The sequence below is a fragment of the Scyliorhinus torazame genome, chromosome 19, assembly GCF_047496885.1.
Source record: "Scyliorhinus torazame isolate Kashiwa2021f chromosome 19, sScyTor2.1, whole genome shotgun sequence".
NCBI lineage: Eukaryota > Metazoa > Chordata > Chondrichthyes > Carcharhiniformes > Scyliorhinidae > Scyliorhinus > Scyliorhinus torazame.
This window is the reverse complement of record NC_092725.1, coordinates 45867839-45880311: the sequence shown is the minus strand read 5'-3', so window position 1 is coordinate 45880311 and position 12473 is coordinate 45867839. Positions and strand designations below refer to the sequence as shown.

The 12473-nt window shown below is 44.4% G+C and overlaps 1 protein-coding gene across 4 annotated transcripts in view; it reads right to left on the bottom strand.

Annotated features, from left to right (window-relative positions):
* LOC140396114 (wee1-like protein kinase 2) overlaps window positions 1-12473 on the bottom strand; it is a 68738-nt gene that overhangs the window by 5713 nt on the left and 50552 nt on the right. For 2 of the 4 annotated variants that reach the window (XM_072484238.1, XM_072484235.1), the window contains 2 exons: window positions 10150-10295; window positions 6788-7774 (listed from right to left, as the gene is read on the bottom strand). In XM_072484238.1, coding sequence (XP_072340339.1) covers window positions 7618-7774; window positions 10150-10295 — 303 coding nt within the window. In that variant the 3' untranslated portion in view covers window positions 6788-7617. Of the gene's footprint in view, window positions 1-6787; window positions 7840-10149; window positions 10296-12473 lie in introns of those variants that run through there. The other 2 variants (XM_072484237.1, XM_072484236.1) reach the window with 2 other exon arrangements.

Genomic DNA, 12473 nt, shown 5'->3' with positions numbered 1-12473 from the left:
TCCTTCTCGTTGGTGAATACTGATGCAAAGTATTCATTTAGTACCTTGCCCATTTCCTCTGGCTCCACACATAGATTTCCTTGCCTATCCTTCTGTGGGCCAACCCTTTCCCTGACTACCCTCTTGCTTTTTATGTATGTGTAAAAAGCCTTGGGATTTTCCTTAACCCTATTTGCCAATTACTTTTCGTGACCCCTTCTAGCCCTCCTGACTCCTTGCTTAAGTTCCTTCCTACTTTCCTTATATTCCACGCAGGCTTAGTCTGTTCCCAGCCTTTTAGCCCTGACAAATGCCTCCTTTTTCTTTATGACAAGGCCTACAATATCACTCGTCATCCAAGGTTCCCGAAAATTGCCGTATTTATCCTTCTTCCTCACAGGAACATGCCGGTCCTGTATTCCTTCCAACTGCCACTTGAAAGCCTCCCACATGTCAGATGTTGATTTGCCCTCAAACATCCGCCCCCAATCTATGTTCTTCAGTTCCCGCCTAATATTGTTATAATTAGCCTTCCCCCAATTTAGCACATTCATCCTAGGACCACTCTTATCCTTGTCCACCAGTACTTTAAAACTTACTGAATTGTGGTCACTGTTACCGAAATGCTCCCTTACTGAAACATCTACCACCTGGCCGGGCTCATTCTCCAATACCAGGTCCAGTACCGCCCCTTCCCTAGTTGGACTGTCTACATATTGTTTCAAGAAGCCCTCCTGGATGCTCCTTACAAACTCCGCCCCGTCTAAGCCCCTGGCACTAAGTGAGTCCCAGTCAATATTGGGGAAGTTGAAGTCTCCCATCACCACAACCCTGTTGTTTTTACTCTTTTCCAAAATCTGTCTACCTATCTGCTCCTCTATCTCCCGCTGGCTGTTGGGAGGCCTGTAGTATACCCCCAACATTGTGACTGCACCCTTATTATTCCTGATCTCTACCCATATAGCCTCACTGCCCTCTGAGGTGTCCTCGCGCAGTACAGCGGTGATATTCTCCCGAACCAGTAGCGCAGCTCCGCCTCCCCTTTTACATCCCCCTCTATCCCGCCTGAAACATCTAAAACCTGGAACGTTTAGCTGCCAATCCTGCCCTTCCCTCAACCAGGTCTCTGTAATGGCAACAACATCATAGTTCCAAGTACTAATCCAAGCTCTAAGTTCATCTGCCTTACCCGTAATACTTCTTGCATTAAAACATATGCACTTCAGGCCACCAGACCCACTGTGTTCAGCAACTTCTCCCTGTCTGCTCTGCCTCAGAGCCACACTGTCCCTATTCCCTAGTTCTCCCTCAATGCTCTCACCTTCTGACCTATTGCTCCCGTGCCCACCCCCCTGCCATACTAGTTTAAACCCTCCCGTGTGACACTAGCAAACCTCGCGGCCAGGATATTTCTGCCTCTCCGGTTTAGATGCAACCAGTCCTTCTTATACAGAAGCGCCTATCTGTGCCCCTGACTATAGAGTCCCCTGTTTGGAGAAAATCAAGTTCACTTTGAGAGGGTCCCTGTTAGGGTTCACCGGAGGTGGCAACCGTTCGGTGACTTCTTCACGAAAAATTAATAGTCAGTTTAGCTTAGAATAGGGGGTTAATAAAGGTGGGACCTGTAAGGAAGGGAGATGGCTTTTGCACTATGTTTATAGTTTCATGTACATTATTTTGTTACAATACCAAAAATACCTCAATGTTTATTAAAAAATAAATACAAAAATCAAAGACATTCAAAGGCAAATGATTGAAAGTTTGGTCAGAGTTTTTGACACATGGAGGAACACGAGGGTAGCAAGGGAATGAGGTTTAGGGGTGTAGCTGGCTGAAAGGCAGCCACTAATGGTGCAGTGAATAAAATCAGGAATGTTCAAGAGTCCAGAGCCAGAGCACAGCATCTTGGAGGGGAGGGCTGAAGGAGATCCAAAATTGAATTTTCAATTCAAGGAGGTGCTTAACAAGCACAGGGGTGATAGCATCGCAATCCCTTCATGCAATATAAAACTGGATGAAGTGGCAAATGAAATACAATGTGGAAAAATGTACTATGGGAGGTTATGCACTTTGGAAGGAAGAATCTAGGCATAGACTATTTTCTAAATGGGGAAATGTTTCGGAAAGCAGAAGCACAAAGGGGCTTGGGAGTCCTTGTTCACGATTCTCTGAAGGATAATGTGCAGGTTCACTCGGCAGTAAAGGCAAATGCAATGTTCGCATTCATATCAAGAGGGCTAGAATACAAGACCAGGGATGTACTTTGAGGCTGTATAAGGCCCTGTTCAGACCCCATTTGGAGTATTGTGAGCAGTTTTGGGCCCCATATCTAAGGAAGCATGTGCTGGCCTTGGAAAGGGTCCAGAGGAGGTTCACAAGAATGATCCCTGGAATGAAGAACTTGTATGAGGAACATTTGAGGACTCTGGGTCTGTATTCGTGGAGTTTAGAAGGATGAGGGGATCTTATTGAAACGTACAAGATAATGCGAGGCCTGGATCGAGTGGACGTGGAAAGGATGTTTCCACTTGTAGAAAAAACTAGAACCAGAAGACACAATCTCAGACTAAAGGGACGATCCTTTAAAACAGAGAGGAGGAGGAATTTCTTCAGCCAGAGGGTGGTGAATCTGTGGAACTCTTTGTCACAGAAGGATGTGTAGGCCAAATCACAGAGTGTCTTTAAGACAGAGATAGATCGGTTCTTGATTAATAAGGGGATTAGGGGTTATGGGGAGAAGGCAGGAGAATGGGGATGAGAAAATATCAGCTATGATTGAATGGCGGAGCAGACTCGATGGGCCAAGTGGCCTAATTCTGCTCCTATGTCTTATGGATTCCCTCCTTTACGATTATGTCATTACAATCAACTTTTCCCAATTTACCCATCCTAAAGATCCAATAAGTGTATTCAGCTTTCAATCATACCCAACTTAGAGCCAGGTCTCAAATGGGAACTACATCATACATTCAGCTGAACTATGTGCATTAGTTCATTGAATCTCAGGGTGGATCACCACCCTGCTCACATCTCAATTTCTCACTTTTTGACCATCCAACCCATTAACTAGTTTAAAAAAAAAAAAAAAAAACTTAAGAAAACTGACTCTTCTAATCTGAAGTTCCAAAAATTGGAAACTCTCCCTTTTGCACCATCTCTTCACAATTATGGTACTGTTTTTTTTCTTCAAACAAGTCCAGAGTGTGGTACTGAGCATAATCCAGAGATTTCTTCTCTGAATATTCTGCCCATTTTAAAACCAACTTCATGAAACCCCACATGAACTCCAACCTCAAAATATCATCTGGAACCTACTTCGCCCATTCCCCACACACAGACTGGAGGCCTGGTTACAAAATATAAATGTGTTACTGGGAGTAATGGGGAAATCCCAGTATTCAATAAATTGCAAAAGTCAAACTTGGCATTTCTATCACATTCATCAGAGCTGGCCACCAGTTCCTGGTCCTGGGTCACTGACCCAGCATTGGCTGCATGTCAGACAAGTAGCAGCAGTTTTGCACAAGGCGCTAGGAGTCAATGCTCACCCATGCTACATGACCACCAAATAGTAACATTATGGTGGGGCAGGCAATAAACAAATAATGGACGCATGTAGAAATGGTACAGCAGTTATCATGGGGGATTTTAATCTACATGTCGATTGGTTTAACCAGGGCAGTCAAGGCAGCCTGGAGTTTATAGAATGTATCCACAATAATTTCCTAGAACAGTATGTAATGGAACCTACGAGGGAACAAGCGGTCCTAGATCTGGTCCTGTGTAATGAGACAGGATTGATTAATGATCTCATAGTTAGGGATCCTCTCGGAAGGAGCGATCCCAATATGGTGGAATTTAAAATACAGATGGAGGATGACAAGGTAAAATCAAACACTAGTGTTCTGTGCTTAAACAAAAGGAGATTACAATGGGATGAGAGAAGAACTAGCTAAGGTAGAAAGGCTTTATGGTGAAACAGTTGAGGAACAGTGGAGAACCTTCCAAGCAATTTTTCAGTGCTCACCAAAGGTTTATACCAACAAAAAAGATGGACAGTAGAAAGAGGGAAAATCGACCGTGGATATCTAAGGGAATAACAGAGTATCAAATTAAAGTGGGAGACGAGAGGACTGGGAAATATTTAGGGGGCAACAGAAAGCTACTAAAAAAGCTACAAAGAGCAAGATTATAGAGAGTAAACTTGCTCAGAATATAAAAACATATTAAAAGTTTCTACAAATAAATAAAACAAAAAAGAGTGGCTAAGGTAAATATTGGTCCTTGAGAGGATGAGAAGGGAGATTTAATAATGGGAGATGAGGAAATGGCTGAGGAACTGAACAGGTTTTTTGGGTCAGTCTTTACAGTGGAAGACACAAATAACATGCCAGTGACTGATGGAAATGAAGCTATGACAGGTTAGGACCTTGAGATGATTGTTATCACTAAGGAGGTAGTGATGGGCAAGCTAATGGGGCTAAAGGTAGACAAGTCTCCTGGCCCTGATGGAACGCATCCCAGAGTGCTAAAAGAGATGGCTAGGGAAATTGCAAATGCACTGGTGATAATTTACCAAAAGTCACTAGACTCTGAGGTGGTCCCAGCCGATTGGAAATTAGCAAACGTGACACCAGTTTAAAAAATGAGGTAGGCAGAAAGCGGATAATTATAGGCCAGTTAGCTTAACTTCGGTAGTAGGGAAGATGCTGGAATCTATCATCAAGGAAGAAATAGCGAGGCATCTGGATGGATATTGTCCTATTGGGCAGATGCAGCATGGGTTCATAAAAGGGCAGGTCGTGCCTAACTAATTTAGTGGAACCTTTTGAGGACATTACCAGCGCGGTAGATAACGGGGAGCCAATGGATGTGGTATATCTGGATTTCCAGAAAGCCTTTGACAAGGTGCCACACAAAAGGTTGCTGCATAAGATAATGATGCATGACATTAAGGGTAAAGTAGTAGCATGGATAGCAGATTGGTTAATTATTAGAAAGCAAAGAGTGGGGATTAATGGGTGTTTCTCTGGTTGGCAATCAGTAGCTAGTGGTGTCCCTCAGGGATCAGTGTTGGGCCCACAATTGTTCACAATTTACACAGATGATTTGGAGTTGGGGACCAAGTGCAATGTGTCCAAGTTTGCATACGACTAAGATGAGTGGTAAAGCAAAATGTGCAGAGGATACCGGAAGTCTGCAGAGGGATGTGGATGGTTAAGTGAATGGGCTAGCGTCTGGCAGATGGAATACAATGTTGACAAATGTGAGGTTATTCATTTTGGTAGCAAAAGGGATTATTTAAATGATAAAATATTAAAACATGCTGCTGTGCATAGAGACTGGGTGTGCAAGTGCATGAGTCGCAAAAAGTTGGTTTGCAGGTGCAGCAAGTGATTAAGGAGGCAAATGGAGTTGTCTTTCATTGCTTTTTAAAAAACATTTTTATTTTTTAAAATTTAGAATACCCAATTCATTTTTTCCAATTAAGGGGCAATTTAGCGTGGTCAATTCACCTACCGTGCACATCTTTGGGTTGTGGGGGCGAAACCCACGCAAACATGGGGGGAATGTGCAAACTCCACACGGACAGTGACCCAGAGCCGGGATCGAACCAGTGACCTTGGTGCCGTGATGCGGCAGTGCTAACCACTGTGCCACCGTGCTGCTGTCCTTCATTGCTAGAGGGATGGAGTTTAAGACTAGGGAGGTTATGCTGCAATTGTATAAGGTGTTAGTGAGGCCACATCTGGAGTATTGTGTTCAGTTTTGTTCTCCTTACCTGAGAAAGGATGTACTGGCGCTACAGGGTATGCGGAGGAGATTCACTAGATTAATCCCAGAGTTGAGGGGGTTGGATTAAAAGGAGAGGTTGAGTTGGGGACCAAGGGCAATGTGTCCAAGTTTGCAGACGACACTAAGATAAGTGGTAAAGCAAAAAGTGCAGAGGATACTGGAAGTCTGCAGAGGGATTTGGACAGGCTAAGTGAATGGGCTAGGGTCTGGCAAATGGAATAAAATGTTGACAAATGTGAGGTTATCCATTTTGGTAGGAATAACAGCAAAAGGGATTATTATTTAAATGATAAAATATTAAAACATGCTGCTGTGCAGAGAGACCTGGGTGTGCTCGTGCATGAGTCGCAGAAAGTTGGTTTTCAGGTGCAACAGGTGATTAAGGCGGCAAATGGAATTTTGTCCTTCATTGCTAGAGGGGTGGAGTTTAAGACTAGGGAGGTTATGCTGCAATTGTATAAGGTGTTAGTGAGGCCACACCTGGAGTATTGTGTTCAGTTTTGGTCTCCTTACTTGAGAAAGGACGTACTGGCGCTGGAGGGTGTGCAGAGGAGATTCACTAGGTTAATCCCAGAGCTGAAGGGGTTGGATTACGAGGAGAGGTTGAGTAGACTGGGACTGTACTCGTTGGAGTTTAGAAGGATGAGGGGGAATCTTATAGAAACATATAAGATTATGAAGGGAATCGATAGGATAGATGCGGGCAGGTTGTTTCCACTGGCGGGTGAAAGCAGAACTAGGGGGCATAGCCTCAAAATAAGGGGAAGTAGATTTAGGACTGAGTTTAGGAGGAACTTCTTCACCCAAAGGGCTGTGAATCTATGGAATTCCTTGCCCAGTGAAGCAGTTGAGGCTCCTTCATTAAATGTTTTTAAGACAAAGATAGATAGTTTTTTGAAGAATAAAGGGATTAAGGGTTATTATGGTGTTTGGCCGTGGCGTTGTCGTGACACTAGCAGAACCACAAAACTCTTCCAACTCAAAAGTCAAAAACAGAAGCACAAGGCAGGAAAACGAAAATTAAAACTTTAATTACAGTTGAATTCTCCACAGAACTCAATTATCCATTAAAATTAAATAAAATCAGTTAAAAGCAAGGCTATATAGTCACCATTTATACAGTAATTGAGACATTTCCCTTTTTAATACATACCAGTGAATAAAACATTCTGCTTTCCCCGGAATAATTGAGATCAGACTTGCTGTCCATCTTGGAAAAAGGCTCACTCCCAATGCATTCAGGGGCTGGAACATCTCAACCATAGCAAAGGAGTAAGCTTAAAATCAAACCCACTGAAGGAACAAGTCTGCTCTGACATCTCTAACCAACACATACATATACGCACAGACTAATTGCATACACATTTGATGCTTCAAGACCCCTTCAAGAGTGTTCCTGGAGTCTAAAGACAGGCAGTATTGCTGTTAACAGGAGGGATTTTTAAAACCATTCCAAGTATCTGTAACTATTTGATGGTCTATATCCAAAAGGAGAGTGCCAGCTCTTTTGAGTGATGAAAAATAAGATTTAAAAACTCAACCAGGTTGTAGAGAATAACGAATACTCTAGGCAAAAAGCTGCCATTACACATTAGTGTACAGTTATCAAGAGAAGGGCAAAACATGATAGGGGAGGTGATCAAAATCTACATTTAAAAACTCCAGGTTTTAACAAAACAAGTCAAACTTCTGGTTTACATACAAAAAATATAGTCTTCATTCCACTGTAGGTAGATTGATTAAAGTAGAAGCAAGTTGCCCTATTGAAGGCTGGCTAAGCCATCAATCATCACACTGCCAGAATAATCATCATCCCCGTCCCAGTCTCCAATTGGATGGCCCTCAGTACCCAACGCAGTTGAAGCTCATCGAACGGCTGCTTCCACCTCCCACTAGCCTTTGGCTCCTCTTCTCTGGAAGGATTGGCTTCTTGACTGGATGCAGGGATTTAGGATCCGACTGTGAAAAGCCCTGGGAGAGTTTGGCCTTCATCAACTCCCTAAAGATGTGGGAGAAGTGCAGAAGTTGAAGGGAGAAGCAATCCCCAAGTACCATCATATCGTGCTAGTCAAAATGGAGGCAAGAAAGAGTTCATTTGTCTCAAGTCAGTTCCTCTAAAATCACTCAGTGCAATGTCAGTTGTTTGCTCCTCCACATCATTCAGGGGTTAGATATGGGGTGGAGATGGTGGTTATATCACTGGACTAGTAATCCGGAGGTTCAGGCTAATGCCCTGGGGACAGCTTCAAATCCCACCACAGCAGCTGGTGGAATTCAAATTAGTATATAATATTAGTCTCAAAGAACAAAGAACAAAGAACAAAGAAATGTACAGCACAGGAACAGGCCCTTCGGCCCTCCAAGCCCGTGCCGACCATACTGCCCGACTAAACTACAATCTTCTACACTTCCTGGGTCCGTATCCTTCTATTCCCATCCTATTCATATATTTGTCAAGATGCCCCTTAAATGTCCCTATCGTCCCTGCCTCCACTACCTCCTCCGGTAGTGAGTTCCAGGCACCCACTACCCTCTGCGTAAAAAACTTGCCTCGTACATCTACTCTAAACTTTGCCCCTCTCACCTTAAACCTATGCCCCCTAGTAATTGACCCCTCTACCCTGGGGAAAAGCCTCTGACTATCCACTCTGTCTATGCCCCTCATAATTTTGTATACCTCTATCAGGTCGCCCCTCAACCTCCTTCGTTCCAGTGAGAACAAACCGAGTTTATTCAATCGCTCCTCATAGCTTATGCCCTCCATACCAGGCAACATTCTGGTAAATCTCTTCTGCACCCTCTCTAAAGCCTCCACATCCTTCTGGTAGTGTGGCGACCAGAATTGAACACTATACTCCAAGTGTGGCCTAACTAAGGTTCTATACAGCTGCAACATGACTTGCCAATTCTTATACTCAATGCCCCGGCCAATGAAGGCAAGCATGCCGTATGCCTTCTTGACTACCTTCTCCACCTGTGTAGCCCCTTTCAATGACCTGTGGACCTGTACTCCTAGATCTCTTTGACTTTCAATACTCTTGAGGGTTCTACCATTCACTGTATATTCCCTACCTGCATTAGCCCTTCCAAAATGCATTACCTCACATTTGTCCAGGTTAAACTCCATCTGCCATCTCTCCGCCCAAGTCTCCAGACAATCTAAATCCTGCTGTATCCTCAGACAGTCCTCATCGCTATCCGCAATTCCACCAACCTTTGTGTCGTCTGCAAACTTACTAATCAGACCAGTTACATTTTCCTCCAAATCATTTATATATACTACAAAGAGCAAAGGTCCCAGCACTGATCCCTGTGGAACACCACTGGTCACAGCCCTCCAATTAGAAAAGCATCCCTCCATTGCTACCCTCTGCCTTCTATGGCCTAGCCAGTTCTGTATCCACCTTGCCAGTTCACCCCTGATCCCGTGTGACTTCACCTTTTGTACTAGTCTACCATGAGGGACCTTGTCAAAGGCCTTACTGAAGTCCATATAGACAACATCTACTGCCCTACCTGCATCAATCATCCTAGTGACCTCCTCGAAAAACTCCATGATGGTGACCCTGAAATTGTCACCAAAGTCCATCATAATGTCCTTTAGGGAAGGAAATCTGCCACCCTTACCTGGTCTGGCCTACATGCGACTCCAGACCCACAACAATGCGGTTAACACAAGAACTAGGAGCAGGAGTAGGCCATCTGGCCCCTCGAGCCTGCTCCACCATTCAATGAGATCATGGCTGATCTTTTGTGGACTCAGCTCCACTTTCCGGCCCGAACACCATAACCCTTAATCCCTTTATTCTTCAAAAAACTATCTATCTTTATCTTAAAAACATTTAATGAAGGAGCCGCTGCTGCTTCACTGGGCAAGGAATTCCATAGATTCACAACCCTTTGGATGAAGAAGTTCCTCCTTAACTCAGCCTCAAAATAAGGGGAAGTAGATTTAGGACTATGCCCCCTAGTTCTGCTTTCACCCGCCAGTGGAAACAACCTGCCCGCATCTATCGATCTATGGTTGACTAACTGCTCCCTCTGAAATGGCCACACAAGCAGTCGTTCAACTCACGGTACTAGAGGGAAAAAAAGGATTCTCTAGCTTTGGAGGTCATGTGCAAAGTAGTCAGCTGGGTAACAGCACCAAGGAACATTGTAAAAGCCCCGAGGAGTAAAGCCACCAGCTCAACTAGGTACTCGAGTCAATATGAAGGGCTGTTATTTCAAATGCCACAATCAAACCGGAGCTTTGAAGAGTTATATTAAACTCAAAAAACCCACAAAACTCGACAGATGTTGCCAGGCTTGCTGACATTTTCCAGCACTTTCACATTTCTAGTTTTTAAAGTTAACCAGGTTTGTTCCCCATACCTTTCCAACATTGCTGTCCTGAAACGTTCCACGTTGAGCTCTTTCCGGAGCTGAGAGGCCAACTTCTTGGAATTCCTGCGAAGGACAGGATGTCTCGTTAGCCCAGCCGAGGATGGTCTCTCGACAGGATCCGGGTGAACCATGAGCTGGAGCACAAGGACAGTCTTTGTAAACAGGGAGACGCTGCCTGATGAGCTCAACTAATATTTCTATTCAAATAAAAAAATGGTGCATTCCACAAACTAGTTTTACTAGGAGACTCAGTAATGCAAGGTTACAGTTAGCAGTTAGAATTTCACAGTATTAAACACTGGATAACATCCATTGAAGACAGTCTTGTGTGCATTAAATAGGAGCACAGATAGGCTGTAAATGACCCTTTGAGCTTGCTCTGCCCTCATTTCCAACTACCAAAGATCTCTTGGTATCAGCTTCAATTGTAGTCGAAGTTGAAACATCCACATCGCTCGTAGGGAGAGAATTCCAAAGATTCATAACTTCAAATGAGGCTTTCCCTGATCTTGGTTTCAGGATAAGTGTTTGGCCATTTGGGACAATGACCTCCAGCCATGGCAACATTCTCCCAGCCTCTACCCTGTTAATTATATGTCTCCAAAGAATACTAGCCCATTTGACTCAATCTCAATCACCTCATACCCTCCCTATCCCCTACCCCAAACTCATTCCAGGAATTAATCTAGTGACCATCTACTGCGCCCACTCAATGGCAAATCTCTTCTTCCCAGGAGACGGTCAAAGCTGTGCTCGATGTGTGATCTCATCCAAGGCCTGTACAATTTCAGTAATATCCTAACCTCCTGCAATAAAAGTCAACATCATTAAAAAAAAAAGTCAACATCATTAGCCTCAACTGTGCCTCACAGCTCCAGGGTCCAGGATTCAATTCAGGCCTCGGGTGACTGTCTTGTGTGGTGTTTGCACTTTCACCCCAGGTCTGCGTGGGTTTCCTCCCAGTCCAAAGATGTGCAGGTTAGGTGGATTGGCCATGATAAATTGCCCCTTAGTGTCCAAAAGGTTTGGTGGGATTACTGGGTGGAGGCGCGGCTTAAGTAGGGTGAACTTTCCAAGAGCAGGTGCAGACTCAATGGGCCGAATTACCTCCTTCTGCACTGTACGTTCTATGGTTCTATGAGAAATTAGAGCTCTGACCCTCTAGCTGCTCAATCAACAAGGAAACTGAAAGTAAACATCTTACAAAGCAAGGTACATTCCAGAGCAATCACCACCAATCAGCATAGAGATTTAACACAGAATTTACAGTGCAGGAGGCCATTCGGCCCATCAAGCCTGCACCGGCTCTTGGAAAGAGCAGCCTACTTAAGACCCCACCTCCACCCTAGCCCTAGAACCCAGCAACCCCATCTAACCCAAGGGCAATTTAGCATGGCCAATCCACCTAACCCGTACATCTTTGGACTGATTTAGTGAAGGCCCAGGAATTTAAAGCAACTGGTTGGCTGCACATCTCACCAGGGGGGGGGGGGGGGGGGGGGGGGGGCTCCTGATGTCAGACCAACTAGGACTTCAACTGAGGGTGTCCCTTTAAAAAAAAAAAAAATTAGAAGTGCAGTCCATCTGAATGGCATAGGTCTCCACAACTGTCCAGGCATAAAAGTTAAAAGCAAAATAACAGAAAATATGGGGAATACACAAGGGAAGCACTTAGATATAGTCCTTAGGGTAAATGGGATCAAAGGATTTGGGGGGGGGGGGGGGGGTGAGGAGAAAGAAAGTGAGAAAGCAGGATAAGGCTCTAGTTGGATGATCAGCTGTGATCATAAACGAATGGTGGAGCAGGCTTGAACATAGAACATTACAGCGCAGTACAGGCCCTTAGGTCCTCGATGTTGCGCCGACCTGTGAAACCACTAAAGCCCGTCTACACTATTCCCTTATCGTCCATATGTCTATCCAAAGACCATTTGAATGCCCTTAGTGTTGGCGAGTCCACTACTGTTGCAGGCAGGGCATTCCACGCCCTTACTACTGTCTGAGTAAAGAACCTACCTCTGACATCTGTCCTTTATCTATCTCCCCTCAATTTAAAGCTATGTCCCCTCATGCTAGACATCACCATCTGAAGAAAAAGGCTCTCACTGTCCACCCTATCTAATCCTCTGATCATCTTGTATGCCTCAATTAAGTCACCTCTTAACCTTCTTCTCTCCAATGAAAACAGCCTCAAGTCCCTCCGCCTTTCCTCATAAGAGCTTCCCTCCATACCAGGCAACATTCTGGTAAATCTCCTCTGCACCCTTTCCAATGCTTCCACATCCTCTCTATAATGCGGCGACCAGAATTGC